The 19,179-nt window shown below is 43.4% G+C and overlaps 1 protein-coding gene across 2 annotated transcripts in view; it reads left to right on the top strand.

Annotated features, from left to right (window-relative positions):
• The window catches only part of ANTXR2 (ANTXR cell adhesion molecule 2), a 425,705-nt gene that overhangs the window by 288,125 nt on the left and 118,401 nt on the right, over positions 1 to 19,179 (top strand). For both annotated transcript variants that reach the window (XM_033963685.1, XM_033963677.1), the window contains exons 15-16: positions 11,479 to 11,646; positions 13,602 to 13,682. In XM_033963685.1, coding sequence (XP_033819576.1) covers positions 11,479 to 11,646; positions 13,602 to 13,682 — 249 coding nt within the window. The remainder of the gene's footprint in view (positions 1 to 11,478; positions 11,647 to 13,601; positions 13,683 to 19,179) is intronic.

Raw genomic sequence — 19,179 nt, 5'->3', positions numbered from 1 at the left:
ATAATTCTGTTTCTCCTTCAAACCGGGACGTCACAGCTCCCTTGACGTCTTTATCACTTGAAAACCGCTGTCCATGGAGAGATTTCTTCAAAACTCGAAGCAGGAAATAATCTGAGGGAGCCAGGTCAGGACTGTAGGGTGGATGGATCAGCTGCTCAAACCCCCATTCTAGGATGGCAGCCTGTAATTGTCCTGACATGTGAACAGTGCATTGTCATGAAGAAGCAGCACACATGCTGTGAGTTTTCCTCGATTTTCTCCTTGATTGACTCCTGCAAAGTGATCATTGTGTTGGCGTAACTCTCCCCAGTTATAGTTGTCTTGTGTGGCATGAAATCCAAAAGCAAAAGTCCTCCATCATCCCAGAAGACAGTTGCCATGGCTTTACCTGCAGATTTTTCTGTCTTGAACTTTTTTGGGGTGGGAGATGACTTGTGCTTTCACTGCATTGACTTCATTTTGGACTCAAATCTCATCTCCAGTCACCAAACAATGAAAAAAATTCACGTGGTCTTCACGGAGCCTCTCCAAGTTCTCCTGGCAGCACTGGAGCCTCATGGCCTTCTGACATGGTGTCAGCATTCTTGGAACTTATCTTGCACTAACCTTGGACATGCCCAACTTTTCATGAATTATTTTCCAAACTGTACCTGCCAAGATGCCCATTTCTTCAGCTATTCAGGAAACTTAATTCATCTGTCTGACAAAACCAAATCCTCAATGTTCTTGCACATTTCTGTGGAAATTGCTTCCACAAGCTGTCCAGTGTAAATCATCTGCAATGGCCTCTCTACCCCATTTAAACTGCTTGCTCCAAAATTTTACTTTATAGGATGATGGGGCAGACTCACCCTAAACTGCAGTCATGTGTTCATGCATCTCTTTTGGCCTTTTCCCTTCTTTTGTGAGAATTTTTATCACTGAACAATGCTCCAAATCTAGCAGTTTCATACGTGATTCGCACAAAGACTCTCCTGACATCCTGTCTCTTTTAATGTTAGACTCACACTGAGTTGCAATTGTGCATGCGTAACTGTCACAACATGCACAGACTTATTTCAACATACAGTACTTGCAACAACTTTCAAGTAGATAAATTATTGAACGCCCCTCGTATGTCAACTAAAGCCCCCTAAAACCCCAAAATCTCCCTATGCACCTGATATTCACTTGTGCCTTAAGCACACACCTACCTGCACACATGCACAATTCATTCAACAGGCATATCCCCAGATTCTATGTATGGCGCCCAAATTGGGCACTATTTATGCACCGATACAAGATGTGTACCCAAATTAGCTAACAAGCTGATTAGAACCCATGGATGGGTGCTAATGGGCACTAACTAGCACCAACTGGAATTTGCATACATATCTTGCTATGAGCTATTCTTTAACAATGTGCATCCAAATCCCATAGCTCACAACTCAAAAAGGGGCATGGTCATAAAGGTGCATGGGGCATTTCCACAATTTGCATTCAGTGTTATAGAATCCTGGGGAGGTGCGCCCAAATTGGGCACTGGAAATTACTCCTGGTTTCAGCAAGCGTAAGTTCTGGCCCCTAAATCTGGGTGCTGAAATTGGCACTCAATACTAATTCTATAGTGGGCACTCATTTATGAGTGTTCTTTACACTATAGCATTGTGCACAGATTTTGGAGCGCCATTTACTGAATCTAGCCTATAGTGTGTATGTGTAAGGGGGGGGGGCGGTGTATACACATTAGCAGAATATGGATAGGACATACTGTAGGTGGGGCTCTGTCTTATGCATATAACTTACAGTATGTTATATACATCCTCGCCACATTTAGATGCCTACACTTTCACTAGCTGTATGGTTGGCATAAATGTGGGGGCCTACATGCTAGGTTTTGTCAAGTTATGTCACATTCTATAATGGAACCTAGGTGCCCTGGTGTGGCCTTAGAAGTGCTTAAATGAAGGTGCCTGGTTATAGACTTGGATATCTGAGGGAAGAGGCAATGCATTCACATGCTGAAGGTCATAGGGAGGGGGAGGGGGGATTTTTGGATTTAGCACGCGCCGTTTTATTGTATAATAATTTTTATTGGAACTGACAACAAAAGACAAATACCAAAGTTCAGCCATATAACAGTGTTCCAAGAAACATTTTATCCAAATCTAACCCAATCCCTGTCCCTATCCCAATCACCTCCCTTCCCCCCCCAACAGGTCAGAGTTCCCAAAAACAGATAATAATATTAGCAAATCAATAAGACACAGTCAACAATTCAACACTCGACGTCTTGCAACAGGAGTCATTGTATTCCAGAAACGTTCCCAGATAACTATGAAGCGTTCACCCCGAACAGTTGAAAGATCAGGCACATCTCGATGCTCCCAAGTAAGCAGTTGAATTATCTGGATACGCCACATGTGAATTGTGGGAACATCATTGTCCAGCCACTTGAGGAATATGCATTTAAGGGCACATAAAATGGACCACTTAAGAAAAGCTTGCAATCCAGGTGGCTTCGGATGGCAGGAAGGAGAAATACCAAATAGCAAAAGAGAGGAGGGTCGTATAGTCACAGTCCAAAGAGTCTCTATAAAGGCAAAAAGTTGCCCCCCAAAAATTTGAATCGCTGTGCAAGACCATAACATATGGCCCAGCTCAGCGATCCGACAGCCACATCTATTGTACTCTGGCGATGATCGAAATTTAGCACAATAGGCTCTATAAGGAGATACATAGATCCTAAATAATAACTTAAACTGCATTTCCCAAAAGTAAACATATTTTTTCAGGGCTGGCAGTTGAGCTACAGCTCTTTCTATAGTATCTTCCGGGAGTACCATATTCAAATCCTGAGACCACACAGTCTGAAAATGAATATAGTCTGGCAAGGGAGTCTCATCCTTCAGGTATCTCAAATGAAACTTAAGTGGGACTGGCAGTTGCGGTCGTGCCACTTGTGAATATAATAAGCGAGCTCGGCGACCCCGCCATATGAAGCACCGAATGAGACGAATATACTTGTCTTCATCTCGACTAAGCAAATACAAGGGGAGCACTTGAAAGACATAAAGCCAAGTGGGAAGTATAATCATATTAAGAAGTGCCACCCGCCCTAGAAGAGATAAAGGATAATCCTGCCACAATTGAAGTTTAACCTTCAGAGCATGCAACAGAGGGGTCACATTAGACGCGTATAAGGTAGAAAGATCAGCAGGAATAATCACACCCAAATATTTAATGGCATTATCAGCCCACTGCAATGGGAAAATTCCCTCCCAAGAGTCTTGCAAAGCAGAATGGGAGGGAAGGGCCACCGATTTATCTAAATTAATAGTCATCCCTGAGTAAAACCCATATTCTGCTATAAGATCCAGTGCGACCCCAAGAGATGTAGCCGGGTTAGTGAGGACAAGCACTAAATCATCTGCAAAAGCCAAGGTTTTAATTACCTGTCCCTCAATATTTAAACCACTCACTTCCTCAAAGTATCGCAAGGTACATAATAAGGGTTCCAATGTAAGAATGAAAATCAAAGGTGACAAAGGGCACCCCTGACGGGTTCCGCGATTAATAGGAAAGGTGTCCGAAAATGTACCATTAACCACTAAAGACGCTGTCGGGGCAGCATAGAGAGACGCAAACGCTGCCTGAAAAAATCCTGAAATCCCTATATAGTCCAAAGTATGAAAGAGGTAAGGCCATGAGACATTATCAAAGGCCTTTGCCGCATCCAAACTGACTAATAAAATAGGCACCTGAACAGTTTGTGCATGAGCAAGAGCCAAAAGAATTTTTCGGACGTTCAACACTGACTGGCGACCAGGGACAAAACCCACCTGATCACCATGGATCAAAGCGGGAATCAAGGGAAGGAGACGATCCGCCAAGATCCGAGCAAACAATTTAAGATCTACATTAATAAGTGAGATGGGACGGTATGATCCTACAAGGTCAGGTGGCTTCCCAGGTTTCGGAAGCAAAACAATTGATGCATCATTAGCAAATTTTGGGAAAGCCCCTGATTCCACAGCTCCATTATAATAAGCCAACAAAGGACCAATAAGATGTGGTTCCAGCATCTTGTAAAATTCCCAAGGGAAACCATCTGGGCCCGGAGCCGTACCCATCTTACTAGATCGAATAGTTCGTTGCAACTCTAGTATATGTAATGGTCTATTTAGGTGATCAATATCTACCTCCTCCAGGTGTGGCATACCCGACGCATGGAGGTAATCATTAATCAATTCTCCTGGGGGGCTGGGAAGAGAACTATACTGATTTACAAAATGCTCATAAAAAACCCGAGCAATATCATCCGTTCGAGACACAACTGAACCACCCGCTGTACGCAAGGACAAAATCGGCTTACGTCCCACCTGTGTATCCACCATTCTAGCCAACAATGTACCCGATTTATTACCAAAACGCTGAAATTTGTATCGATGATAGGTAAACCAGCGTTGGGATTGAGAATGCAAAAGAGTATTAAGTGCTGTCTGCGCAGCCAAGTATTGTTCTCGAGTTGATACAGAAGGATGGGCTACATGAGCCCTCTTGGCCAGGCGCAGGGAGCGCTCCAAAGTTATAATGGACTTATTCAATCTACGCATATGGGAGCAAATATAAGCTAAAATATGATCCCGAAGGCCAACCTTAGCTGTCTCCCAAAATAAGAGTGGATATCCCTGATGTGATCCATTTGTCAAAACATAATCCTCCCACTTTGCCAATAGAAACCTTTGAAAATCGTCATCTTGCCTCAAATAAGCAGGGAATTGCCAACGGTGGGCTCGAACAAAGCTCGTATCAAGCTGAATATCTATCCATACAGGTGCGTGATCAGAGATTTGTATCGAGCCCACTCGAGCCGCCATTACCCTCGGAAATAAGGAGGAGGAGACCAAAGCATAATCCAACCTAGACCATGTGCCATGGGCTCGAGACAAATGGGTATAATCACGCACCTCCGGATGCAGCAATCTCCAGGGGTCTACCAAGTCTAAGGTTGTACAAAAATTAGTAAGAACAAGACCCTTAGGCCCCAAAGGAGTAGCAGGTCGGGAGGATTTATCAATTTCAGGATCCATAACCAAATTAGCATCCCCAAGAAATAGAAGCTGGTCAGCAGAATACTTCATACAGAGGGTAGTCAATTTCTGAAAAAAAGGCAATTCAACAGAGTTAGGCCCATAAACTGTTAACAAAAGATAATAAGACGTGCCTATCTGCAATCGAACCAGCAAATATCTTCCCAGCCTGTCTTTTTCCAATACCTGAACGTTAATTGGAGAGGATTTTCGCAAAACACGCGCCGTTTTAAAGTTATAATTCAAGGTGTGTTATATTCTGATGCAGTGTGTATTTTCTTGTTCCTAGAGAACTTACAATCTAGAGGGCTCATCTTCAAAACAGAATGAAGTCCAAAAAAAAATGTCATAAAGTAACACTTGGATGTTTTAATTGCCAAAACATCCAAGTGCCGATTTTCGAAACAGACTTCTTAGATATCTTGCAGGTCATTTTCCCTCCAGTACATCTAAATCTTAAGAGGGCATTGGGCAGGATTAGGACAGCTAGGAATTGGACATCTTGCAGGGATAATGAAACCTTTTGAAGAATTCCAGGGCATCATTTAGATTTTCAAAGTTAGACTTGTTTTAAAAGTGCATAAGGGCCAAAAAGGTACCTAAACTGACCAAATGACCACTGGATGCATGAAGGTATGACTCCTCCCCTCCCCCAGTGGTCACTGATCTCTTCCCACCCCCCAAAGATATGAAAGAAACAGTACATACCAGCCTCTATGACAGCTGCATATATTATGGGAAATCCTAGTAGAGCATCAAGCAGATGTGTGGAATAGCCCATATCCTACCCACTATCTTTATGGTGGAAAGTGTGAGGCCACCAAAACTCACCCAAAACCTTCTGTACTGCCATTTTGGTGACATCTGCAGCCATAAAGGCTATTGAGGTGGTAGATGGGTAGGTAAAGTAAGTTTTGGGGGGAGTTTTGGAGGGCTCACCCTACACTATAAAATGTGTACCTGACACCTTTATGTGAAGTTCACAGCAGTGTCTACATGCTCTGTTGGCATATCTGTGTGGCCAGTTCATTAAAATGCTGGGCCCTCTTATGTCCAAATGGACTTGCATTGGACATTTTGCATTTGGATATTTTGAGTTTAGAAAATGGCCACAAAAGATAGACATCCTAAGGGCCAGAACATCTAGACGAGTCATTTTTTGAAAAAAAAAAAAAATATATATATATATGTTTTGCAGTATCGAAAATGGTTGTTTTCCTGACCTGACTTTTGGACATCCTTGTGGAAATGTCCAAAGTCACACTTGGATGTTCTACCAAAAATGCCCCTCCATGGGTTCATTATTCAAAAAAAGATTGACTGCCCTAATTTGTACTGCTGAGTTAGAATCCTAAATTTGTGCCCTATTTTCTACAAGATTTATTTTAGTTCAAATGTATTTTATTGACTTTTGTGTTTAGAAAACAATCATGCAACCACATCAGGCACCAGGCTCCATATGTTAACCAGCACTGAAGAGTGACAAACCACAACATAGTAAACAAAAGTGAAGACAGTATGCATCAGTACAGAATCTGAATATATAAATGAAACTATGATAGAGACGTTTAAATACCTATGCAATGTAAATGCGCATGAGTCGAGTTTCTTTCATTTGAAAGGAAACTTTGCAATGAGAAGGCATAGGATGAAGTTAAGAGGTGATAGGCTCCGGAGTAATCTAAGGAAATACTTTTTTACAGAAAGGGTGGTAGATGCATGGAACAGTCTCCTGGAAGAGGTGGTGGAGACAGAGACTGTGTCTGAATTCAGAAGGGCCTGGGATAGACACGTGGGATCTCTCGGAGAGAGAAAGAGATAATGGTTACTGCGGATGAGCAGACTAGATGGGACATTTGGCCTTTATCTGCCTTCATGTTTCTATGTTTCTATCCTAAACAAGCAAGATTCCGTGCTAATCATAGTACCAAAACCATTTATGTAGGTTCATTAATGACATTTTAGAAATACTGGATAGTGGATGTATAGCTTTTGTGATCTTGCTGGATCATGCTTCTGCTTTTGACTTGATAGACCATCAAATTCTGCTTAATAGTTTGGCTAATGGTCGTGTAGGTTCGACACCATTAACTTTGTTTCATCACTCCTTCTCTTATGACACCTCACTCTATATCTCATTACTTCAGATTACCTTGTGGGGTTTCAGAAGGCTCTGCTTTGTCTCTAGTATTGTTCAGTATTTTCTTGGCCCCTTTGTTAACCATCATAGAGGAATTTGGGATTAAAATCTATTGTCATGCGGATGATATTTTACTAGTTGTAAAGATCAATCCAGTCACATTAAATATAGATAATCTTCATAACTGTCTATCAGCTATTTATTCTTGGCTGAGTTCAAAGAGTTATTTTGAACCTTAGTAAAAGTTATTCTCGCTTGCTCATAGGACAAGGACTAGAACCTGACCTTGTACTATCCTTTCATGGTAAAACCATTCTATTAGTTAATAAGTTAATATATTTTGGAGTGATTATAGATTCTTGCTATTGATCAAACTTCTGAAAAGGTGAAGAAAGGGTTTTACACACTTACAGCCTCTTTTACAAAGCCGTGCTAGCGGGTGCGCTGCGCTTACGGCCCCAAAGCCCATAGAGATTTAAAGGACTTTGGGGCTGTTGCCGCATGGCAGCCGCTAGCGCGGCTTTGTAAAAGAGGCTGTTAAATCACTAAGAGCAATATGAGAAGACATTATTTTGATAATAATAATTTACATACATTAATACATGCATTCTTTACATCTAAAATTGATTACTGAAGCATTATTTATGCTGGTATCAGTAAATTCAATCTCAAACGCCTTCAGACTCTACAAAATACAGCACTTAAATTACTTGGACATAAAAGCAAATTTGATCATGTTACATCACTTTTCCTGCAGTGTCACTGGTTGCTAGTCCCATACAGAATCAAATTTAAAATTCTAATCAAAACAGAAATACGTCTAAAAACCTACCTAAGTCGGCACTTGGACGACCTAAAACACAGATCATCCAAGTGCCAATAATCAAAACAGGTTTTAGACATATCTAGAGGCAGCTTAGGCCTTTTGACTGCCACTGTGCGCCCAGAGATAAAAAGGGTGTTTTTGGAGGAGTGGTTAGGGTGGGGGGTGGGAAGCATGTGAGCCAACCAAACTTAGTCATGCTGCAACAGTAATCGTAAGTTTGACGAGACTGCTAGGCAGAACTTATATGTTGTGTCATCTAAGTGCCCAGAAGGTATCCAAAGTGACCAGATAACCACTGCAGACACAAAGTAAAGACCTCCAACCCCCGCCCCCACATTGCCATAAAAATCAGAATAAAAACATACATACCTGCCTCCAGAACATCAGCACCTGGCCTAAGAAAGCCTAGTAGAGCTGCACAGAGGTGGCTTAAGTAGTCAGAGGGGTGTATTAGTGTACCATAGAGAGGAGGACCCAGGCCCACAAACCACTCTAACCACTGCATTCATGGTAAAAAATGTGAGCCCCCCCCTCCAAACCCTACTGTACTGCCATATAGATGGCACCTGCAGCCATAAAGGCCATTGGGGTAATAGACAGGTGGGTATAGTAGGTTTTGGGGGGCTCACCATGACCTGCAAGGGAGTTGTGGTGAGATGTATATGTGGCACCCTTTTTGTGAACTTCACACAGCAGTGCCCTGTGATGTGTCCCACTACTCTGTTACCATGTCTGGGTGGCCAGCCCATCACTTTTCTGACCATTCCCACGTCCAAAAGGTCTTTTTCTAGGTGTTTTGGACTTCGACAAATTTTTGGGCAAGAATGCGGTATAAAGATAGACGCTTGGCGGTCTGGACGATCAAACTGCTGGACGTTTAATTAGACGATTCTCGCAAAAAATATTTTGGACGTATTTTTCAAGAATGGACTTTAGACGCTGCCGACTGTGTGCGACTAGCGCTCTAGGCCCAAAACAGACTTAGACTTTTTTAAAATTATGTCACTCCACACCACAAGAAAACAACAAACAGACTGCAGACAATGTACAAGATGCAGGCGTTGTTAATTAGTAAATGCAGTAACATATACAACCTTATAGCCAACCAAGGGACCCGACACGGTCCGTGTTTCGGATGACACGCCTTTCTCAGGGATCCATGGTGGTTAAGGTATAAAGCAAACTGCATGTCATCCGAAACACGGACCGTGTCGGGTCCCTTGGTTAGCTATAAGGTTGTATATGTTACTGCATTTATTAATAAACAACGACTGCATCTTGTACATTGTCTGCAGTCTGTTTGTTGTTTTCTGGTTGCTGTTGTTTACTGCAGACTACGTTGGATTTTCTTTCTCCCTTTTGTGCACTCCACACCACAAGTCATTACATACTATGCAACCTAGCTATCTGAATTCTTTAACTATCCTTTATATGCCTACACGATCTCTTAGATCTTTCCAAGACATTAGATTGGTATTACTATCAATTTATAGGACTAAGGCCTAGATGCACTATGAAGATCGGTAAGACCGTGTGGGTCTGCTCCGATCCGATTTTTGACCGATTCAAAAAGAGCTATTGATGCACTAAAACGTTTGCATGCAAATGATTAATGCAGAGGTTTATCATAATCCCTGACTCTCCCGTCCGATTGATGGCTGTGAGAGTGACACTCACACATGCGCAGAGCCGGCAGGGGAAGCCTGAACAGCTGAGAGGCAGGGGAAAGCCTCCTGCCACTCAGCTGTTTGGGGCAAGAAACCTTTTTTTTTTTCTTTTAATGGGCATAGATGCTATATTTTTATGCATTTCCTTTCTATTTTTTCTTTTTATTGTAAACCAATGTCATAAGCTTCAGTGATATATCAAAGTTTAATAAACATAAATATATCGCCAGTGATCGTAAAATGATGACTGGCAATGTAAGTACTTCTCTAATTGGAAGAACTTGTTTAATACAAGACTAGACCTCTATCCAGTAAATGGTTAAGTACAGTACTCAAGTCATAAAGTGTATGTTGAAATGAGGCCAGTTCAATTTTGCATCTCCAACAAGAGGAAGCATGCGTGGAGTTGACCTGATGTTTTGTGGATGTCCAGATGTCTTTATGAAACACAATATATAGAGAGTGTAGCCAATTAATCTGAAGCCAGAAGTGAGACCATTCGGCAGCCAACCACTGTTGTTTAGTGGCACTAATCGGAGCGAAGCCACTGAATATCGGCTGTGATCGACCCCAAAAAAGAGGCCAGTCAGGAGCAGGCTAGGGGGCGGTGCTGAGGAAGAGCTGGGGCTAATGCGGGTGCCAGCAGTGGTATAGTAAGGGGGGGGCCGGTCTGCCCCAGGCACCGTCGTGGTGAGGGTGCAGGCGCCTGACCTCCTCTCCGCACCCCACACCCATTGCCATGCGTGTTCACCACGTTCCTTTCCCCAAACCTCTGTAACGTTCCTGTCGAGAGCAGCAACCCCCAACCTGCTATCGCACCAGCGTTGGCTCTTCCTCTGCCGTCACTTCCTGGACCCATGCCTAGGAAGTGACATCAGAGGAAGAGCCGACACTGGTGTGACAGCAGCTTGGGTGTTGCTGCTCAAGCCAGGAACGTTACAGAGGTATGGGGGAAGGGAAGCGGTTCACACACGGCAGGAGGGGGTGGGGAAGGAGCATATGGAGGTGGTGGTGGGGGCACCACTTCCCCGGGCGCCTCTCACCCTTGCTACACCACTGGGTGCCAGCGATATTCAGCTGAGGTCCATATAAGATATGCAGGTGAATTTAGCTGTCCTAAATTCACCTGCTTATCTTATGTAGGCCCTAGCTGAATATTGGGCCAGGTCCCTGCAAAATTTTTATAAAATATTTACCTCCTCTATAGCCCCTGATCCCTTCCCAACTCCCTCAGGATGTACCTCCCCCTGATGCCCTCCCAACCCTCCCCAGGATACCCTTCCCCCCTGTCAGACTCCCACCTCCCATCCCTCATGTCTAGGTAGGCCCTCCATACCTAAATACCTGCTATTCCAGAGAGGGGTCAAGAGCAGAAACATGGGCCCCTCCTTCCTCCTTCACGGTGCCTCCAAAATGGCTGCCCTGATTTCTTGCCATTTTGGAAGTGCCAGGTATTTAGGTAGGCATAGGGGCGGGTGGGCCAGCTAGAGGGAGGGTGTGATGTGAGTGGGGGAGAGACATCATGGGGGAGGGTTGGGAGGGTATCAGGAGCTCTGTGCTGTGGCATTGAATACGGGGGACAAAATTAGCCAGCAATTGTTAGCATTTTAAAAAACGTTGACCATTGCAGGCTGAATATGGGGGATGGAGGGGGGGGGCATATAGTTTAAAGCTGGCTATCAGAACTCACTGAATATTTCTTTTTGGTTTATATTTGCTCAATATGTCATTTTTATTTGCACACACTTAATTTTGTTATGCTTTACCTGTCAGGTTCGTTGGGGAGATAAGGGATCCACTGAAGAAGGAGCCAGGTTAGAAAAAGCCAAAAATGCCGTTGTGACTCTCCCAGAAGAAGACGAAATACCTTTTCAGACTTACCCTCCTAAACCCAAACCTACGGTAGAGACCCATCAACCAAAATGGTACACGCCAATCAAGGTAACTTTCAACATTCAAGGGCAAATTCTATAAGAAGCGCCCAAAAGTTAGGCGCCAATGTAGGCACTGTTCAGCGTGATTCAAGTAAAATTGGGTGCTGTTTAGTGAATCAAGCTGAGAGGCACCTATTTTGGAGGCGCCCATTAAATAGGCCAGCTCTAGGCACAACTAAAAGTTAGGCGCCCATGCGAGCACTTAAGCGCGCTTAAGAGCAGTGATTCTGTAAGAAGGCGCCTAACACATGGCCATGCCCACTCCTAACATGCATAACTCCTATTTTTTTGAAGGCCGCCTAAATTTTTAGAGGCGCCTTGTTACAGAATCGTGCTTTCTTGATAGGCACCTATGTTTCAATCGGTACTGATTAAAAAGCTTAATTGAGCTTGTTATTTAATTTGAATAGGTGCCTATCTAGTTGGGCGCCTCCGAAATAGGTGCCTAACTTTAGGCGCTGGTTATAGAATTTGGGCCTCAATATTTATCCTATAACTGGCTTCAGTGTAATCTTTTACTCTAGCTGTATTTGCTCGAAAATGTTTATTTAGAAGACCAAGTTGCTTTTTAGCATTTTCATCCCGAAAATATTTCCAAAATGCAATGAAGATCATCTCAATTTCACCCATCATCCTCATAACCCAAGATGAAAAAAACCAAATAATTATCTCCTGCAACAAAAGTAAGAATTTTTATTCCATGTAAAAATTCAATGTATGGGGCATATAAAGAAATAATAGAGCATGTGGCTCTGGTTATTAAGAATTCTCTTCATAGTCAAAAAATAAAAGAAATATCTCTTTATAATGCCCAGAAGTGGATTATTTGCAGGTAGTGTTCCCCCTTTATTAAACCATTAATAACAAATTTTCAAAGATCAGTGCAGGATCAATTCTTTGGTAGCCTTTAGGCATCCAGGTGCACTGGGCCCCCTGCCCCTCTATGGCCCTGCCCCCTCCCCTACCCACATGGCCCTGCCCCCTTCTGCGAGAGTGTGCCTCTAGGCCCAACTCCAAGTAGCATCTTCTCCATTCATTATTCAATGCTGCTGAACTCTCAATCTTGAAAAGGCCACGGGCACTGGTTCCTATATATATGCCTATGGCTGGCCCGGAAGCCTTTCTTAAGAACATAAGAATAGCCTTACTGGGTCAGACCAATGGTCCATCAAGCCCAGTTATCACAGTGGCCATTCCAGGTCACTAGTACCTGACCAAAACCCAAGGAGTAGCAATATTCCATGCTACCGATCCAGGGCAAGCAGTGGCTTCTCCCATATCTCTCTCAATAACAGACTATGGACTTTTCCTCCAGGATATTGTCCAAACCTTTCTTAAAACCAGCTTCGCTATCCACTCTTACCACAACCTCTGGCAATGTGTTTCAGAGCTTAACTACTCTCCGAGTGAAAAAATTTTTCCTTTCTTCTGATGCAAAATCCTGTGACCTTTTGAAGACCTGTGAGTTCAGTTGCACTGAGTAATGAAGAAGGCAGGAGGAGGCAGTACTTGAATGTCTGGAGCAAGGTCTGGAGGCAAGTACACGGACATCATTGGAACAGGCAGCGCACCGGTCCCCCTTGAACTCTTTGGGCTCAAGGCATGTACCAACTTGGCCTACCCTTTAATCCAGCCCTGCCAATAATGTTGTGTAGGAGTCTTTGAGAATGCAAAGCTTGCTTTTTCCAATGTGACTGCATTAGTTAAAACCAGAGGTTCTCAGTCCAGTTCTCAGGACACACCTAGCCAGCCAGGTTTTCAGGATATACACAATGACTATGCATGCACTACATCCAATCTATGCAAATCTTCCTCATGCATATTCATTGTGATCATTCTGAAAACCTGAGTGACTAGGTGTGTCTCGAGGACTGGTTTGAGAACACCTGTTTAAGACCATTAATTTATTTGAAAACAAAGGAAGGTAAACTGTTGTTGATTTGCTCTTTTCTTCTGTTGCAGGGTCGACTCGATGCTTTGTGGGCATTACTGCGAAGGCAGTATGACCGAGTTTCTTTGATGCGACCTCAAGAAGGGGATGAGGTATATTTTGGTTTGATTTTATTTAATGCATGGCCTTTGGTGGTGGTGGTGGCCAATGCAAATATCAATAGGTGGTTCAGATTTAAACTGTTTAAAATAAGTTATATTATACTTACTTCTAAGTCCTCATGCTGTTTTAAACAATGTTGTGCATTATTGTGAACTTTCATGGGCCTGCTACAAGACTGCTGTGAGATCAAATCTTCTGAGGAGCCAGTAAGAACTGATCATAGCCAGTACTTCAATGTGAAACCTTTGAAAAATGCTAGGCCTTATAGAAAATGGTGTTTGTTGCACATGTTTAAAGGCCTTTGTGTGCTCCATGGACATCAAAGAGCTGATGCCATGTTAGACCAGAGCAAGCATGCTAAAATCTCAATCCAGATCATAACATCTAGCCTGCTGATTTGAGAGTGCGTTCGAGAGTGCAGAGCTATATTTGGAAATAATTTCTATCCCGTTCTGCTATCTTCTTGTACGCAGGTTGAGGTAAAAGCTCCATATCATTGATGTAAAGATAGACCCCTTCCCCAATATTCAAACCATGGGAGATTGCCGGCGATCTCTCACAGTCCGCAGCGAACCCGGAAATTCAATGCCAGCACTGTATCTGGCGACCAACATTGAATTTCTGGTTTAGATTTGGCCAACTGAGATATAGCTGGCTAGACCGAGACAATAGGTGGACAAAATAGCCATCTATCTCCTGCTGAATATCATGGGATAGATGGCTATATGCTATTTACCCAGCCTGGCTTCATTCCCGGACAGCTAATTAGCGCTGAATTTTGGTCTTAGAGCATTGCAAGCTGCTATAAAGTAGATCCTAAGTCATTGGTGATTTCTAGGCATTCCTGCAGAAATCTTCAGCTTATTGGCCATATTCTGTTAGGCCCTGACATATTTCTTGGCCATTATTTCATTTTGCACACAACTTAATCATGTAGGTGCAGCTGCATGACACTGTAGACACATTTCTCAAAAAATATGAGAGCAGCTGTTGTGGAGGGGCCATCTGGATGTCTGTTTGTTCATCATTCTTACATATCTCATTGTGCATGCACAAACAAAAGAGAAGTGCAGGAAATGCACATGGGAGGAGCTGTGGATAGCGGGGAGGCCAGACCCTGCCACCCAAATATTGGAGGACCCAGCAGTGTTGCAATGGAAGAGCTATGGATGGTGAGGAGGCCAGTCCCCACCATATAAACCATAAAGGGCCAGAACTGGCACAATGGGAAGACCTGAGCATGAGAGAATGTATCTTCTGTAATGATGTTTCACCTTTGTCTCCCAGTCTTGCTTTTCAAAAGCCCTAGCCAAACTGACATCAGGAAAAGTAATTACGCTATACTATCTCCTTCTCTTTTGGGGCCAGTCTTGTGGTTCTTACTGAGAGACTGGCCATGGTAGCAAGCGATGGTGTGCATTTAAGTGCTTCTTCTGTTGCCAGTCTAGCTGGGGCAGTTGAAAACCAAAATTGAGAAGCACAAGGGTAACACTGTTTTGGGTTACCAGACACTACCGGGGGCAACCCCATCCTGAAGAGGCGCTTGGGGATAATTTTATGAAGGTTTTTTTTCACATGTCAACTCTTTTTGTATGAGCATAAAATTACCCACCACCAAAAGGACTCATAGTAACCAGTAGATACATCCTTTTTCTGCATTCAAAGGTTTGTGAGAGGTTTAGGCCTATTAGTGTAAATACGCCTGGCCACATTTTATCCATAACTTGTCATGGCTTTTGAGATGCTATTTTATAATGACGCATAAGCTCCTTCATGCCTTTATATGATAGTCTCAATGTAGGAACATACTTGCTCTTCCAACCCAGCTGATCTCTGCAAGCATGAGGAGAGAGTGGGAGGGAGAAGTGGCAGGGGAAAGGAGGATTGTAGGGGATATGAAAATGCTGATAAAAGAATGCTGAGCGGGGTAGGAGGAATGAGGAGAGGAAGAGGGATGAGAAGGGAAGAGGAAAGTGGGAATAGGAGTGGTGAGAGAATATGATGTGAGGTGGATAGGGGAAGGTATGTCAGTAATAGCCCCCACAAGCCCCCAAGTCTCCCTACACCCACACATACCTGCCCACAGGCATGTGCGCAAGCACACACACACACACAAGACTTTGCTTGCCCATAATATACATCCAGACTTAGTCACCCCACACCTCTCTTACACCCACTGTACCTTAGATCCCCTTCCAAACCCAGCACCTCACGCCCTCAGCTCACCTTCATCCCCCACATGTTCTCCCAAACACAAAGACACACACCTAAACCCTTTTCATTGAGAGAAAAATACAAGCCATTCCTCACAAAAATGTGAATCCAAAAGGGAAACGTACCTTTTTGTGCGCTTTTCAATGAATTCTTTTTATTGGACTTGCTTAGATCTAATTGTATCTAATTGTTTTGCTGTGCTTACATCTCAGTTTTTGTGACTTGATATGCGGTTCCAATATTTTTTGTTGAAATCTCATAATAATGCTCTGAAGAACAGGTCAGCTGATACCATTGTCCTTTCATCTCAAGCTCACTTCACCTTCCTGCACTTAAAAACTCTTCAAACCAATTTCCTTCTGTCATTCCTTTATTTTTTTCTTCTCCAGTCTAACATTCTTTATATAGCTGTTTTCTTCTTTTTCCCGGCATGGGTCAGTTAAATTAGCCTGTGAGGGGTTCGGAGCAACATCAAGTGACCCGAATATGCTTTCATGACAAACTTAGTGGGAACTGTAGTTCAGAAGAGCCTCAGCATTACTGGAATTGCAGCATGGGATTTCATTTTAGTCTAGAGGGATTGCTACAGCTTCTTCCGTTTCAGTCTCAAATCTCTGGACCCCTTTGCAGCCCGAAGAAAAATCTGCTTCCACAGTCCAGGGCTGAGTGGTCATTATTTATTCTTGCAGTTTCATTTTCTTGTAAATATATTCACAAATCTTTCAGACCAGTTTGCAAACAGCGTTTATGTTTTTACCAGCAGCTCTAAATGCTTAAGTCCGCTACCCATGACTTTTTAGCTGCTGTTTAGCTGTAAATTAGGTGCTGAGCCTGTTGCATGTTGTGTAAATGTTTAAAATACTAGCGTGTAGGTGTGTAGATTCACATTTAATGTGCATATGTACTCGTGCACTGCCTGAAGCTGCTGTTAGGTGCCATCGACTTATGCTCGAGTCCTAGTGACTTGATGCATTGCGGATCTAAAAAGAAATCGGTTTTGTGCTAGTCCGGAAAAGTTCTCCAGCATCATCCCTGTGGCTGTTTTCAATGTGTCCAGCCATCTAATTGCAAGTCGCCCTTTTCTCCTGGTTCCTTCGATCTTCCCAAACATGATCTCCAGTGATCTCTCTCTTCTGATGGTGTGACCAAAATAAGACAGTTGTAACGTCATCGTTTGGACTTCGCGTGACATAGCCAGTTTGATCTCTTCCAGAATCGATTTGTTAGTTCTTCTGGCAGTCCACGGCACGCCTAAAAGCCTTCTCCAGCACCAAAGCTCAAATGAGTCAATCTTCTTTCTGTCTTGTTTCCGTAGTGTCCAGCTTTCACATCCATAACTGACCACTGAGAAAATGAGTGCGTGGACAAGTCTGATCTTCGTTTGGAGTGATACCTCCTTGCCTTTGAATACTTTGTAGAAAGTTGCCTGAAACACTATTCTGTAAATACCCGAGTATCTTGCATAATGTGTATTACACATGGACATAGTGTGGGCAGGACTGGGAATATTGTATAAATGGCACCTAAAAGGGTGACGAGACAATAGCACGTGAGACAAACGAGTGCCGACAATTCAGCGCAAGACATCAGCGTGCCACAGGAAAACCTTCTTCTAAAGGGCTTCAACGGGGGGTGTTGGTGGGGAACCCCCCCCACTCTACTTAATAGGGATCGCGCTGCCGTGTTTGAGGTTGTGTGGGCGTGTAACCCTCCACATTATACTGAAGACTTAACTTTTTCCCTAAAAAATAGGGAAAAAGTTAAGTTTCCAGTATAATGTGAGGTTACAACCCCCCAAACCCCCCCAACGCCAGCGTGATCCCTATTAAGTAAAGGGGGGGTTCCCTACCAACACCCCCCATCGGAGCCTTTTAAAAGAAGGTTTTCCTGTGGCACACTGAAGTCTTGCGCTGAATTGTCGGCGCTCATTTGTCAGCGCGCGCTTAAGACTATGAACCCCTAAAAGTTAGGAGCTTGATAGTGCAGCACTAAGCGCGATTCTATAAAAATTGAGCACACTATAAATTTGCGCTTACTGGTACCTAAAGTGGGCTTAGGCATCGGTAGACATCCTAACCCTAGGCGCACCCCATTTATGCCAGGGTTTTCTTGGCCTAAATGAGTGTGTCTAAATCTAAAACAGGTGCCTACATGGCAAACACCCCCACAATCCACTCCCCTAACCACGCCTACTTTCTAGTATTATCGTTGGACTAGGCGCCTATCTAAAAGTAGTAGTTGCTTACCAAGTTAGGCACCTATCATCCAGTTATGTGCAATTGATGTCAATTAATTTTTGCTAATTAGCAATGCTTATTAAGCCAGGCACACCGATCTAGGCAAATAACTTTAGGTATGGTTTATAGAATTGGTACCGACATGCCTAACTTACAGAATACTCTAAGGTACACTTGTTCCTGCCACTTTTAGATTTCTGCACCTGCAGTAGGTCTATGGATGGCGGAAGTGTGGGTACCTAAAGGTTAGGTGCTCCGATACCAGGGTACACTAGGATTCAATAAGGGAATGTAGACGCCTAGATTATTCAAGCTGCAAAGATGCAGCCTTGGGGCCCCTGTATGGAAGCGCCTGGGCATAGAATTGTCTCCAGAGTGGCAAGCTGAAAGTCCATCCAAATGCTCTACCACTATCTGTATAGCCGAGCACCACAGTTAGGGTGGCACAGGGGCAGCAACTGGGAACTGCCGCTAAACAGATAGCTTATTGGGTCACCATTCACTGGTAGTAGGCAGCAGTTTTTAAATGCCGAGTGCCACTAGCTTAAATCGACCCAGATATTCCATTCTGGCTATATCTTGGCATGGCTCTGAATATACAGGCCTTTGGCAGTGCCCTGATGTGGGTATGACCGATATAGTGTCATACTCACTTTGCTAACTGGGCATATTTAGGGCTGTTGTTTAAATGATCCTGCTTCCTTGTTACTTATATGTGCTTAGCACTGAATACTGCCAGTGCCTGCATAACTCCTGGCTTCAACCAGTATCTTCCCTTCCCCCAATACCACACTGGCACTATCTGAGAAGTGCCACAGTGGTTGGAGGAAATGTTCAGTGACACTGCATGGGTAAGTGCTGCTAAATATCCTCTTACAAGCCGCTCAGTGTAATTTAAGCAGATAGGATCCCTTTCTGCCCAGTTAAATCATTTTCAAGATCGGTCCCTTTCCTAAATCTATAATGTTGCATGTGCAATTTTACGCTGGGTGCACAAAATGGCAATACAATAGTGTCAGTTATATGCACAAATTAA

Source organism: Geotrypetes seraphini, chromosome 1 (genome assembly GCF_902459505.1).
Source record: "Geotrypetes seraphini chromosome 1, aGeoSer1.1, whole genome shotgun sequence".
Lineage (NCBI taxonomy): Eukaryota > Metazoa > Chordata > Amphibia > Gymnophiona > Dermophiidae > Geotrypetes > Geotrypetes seraphini.
This window is presented reverse-complemented; position numbering and strand designations above follow the sequence as displayed.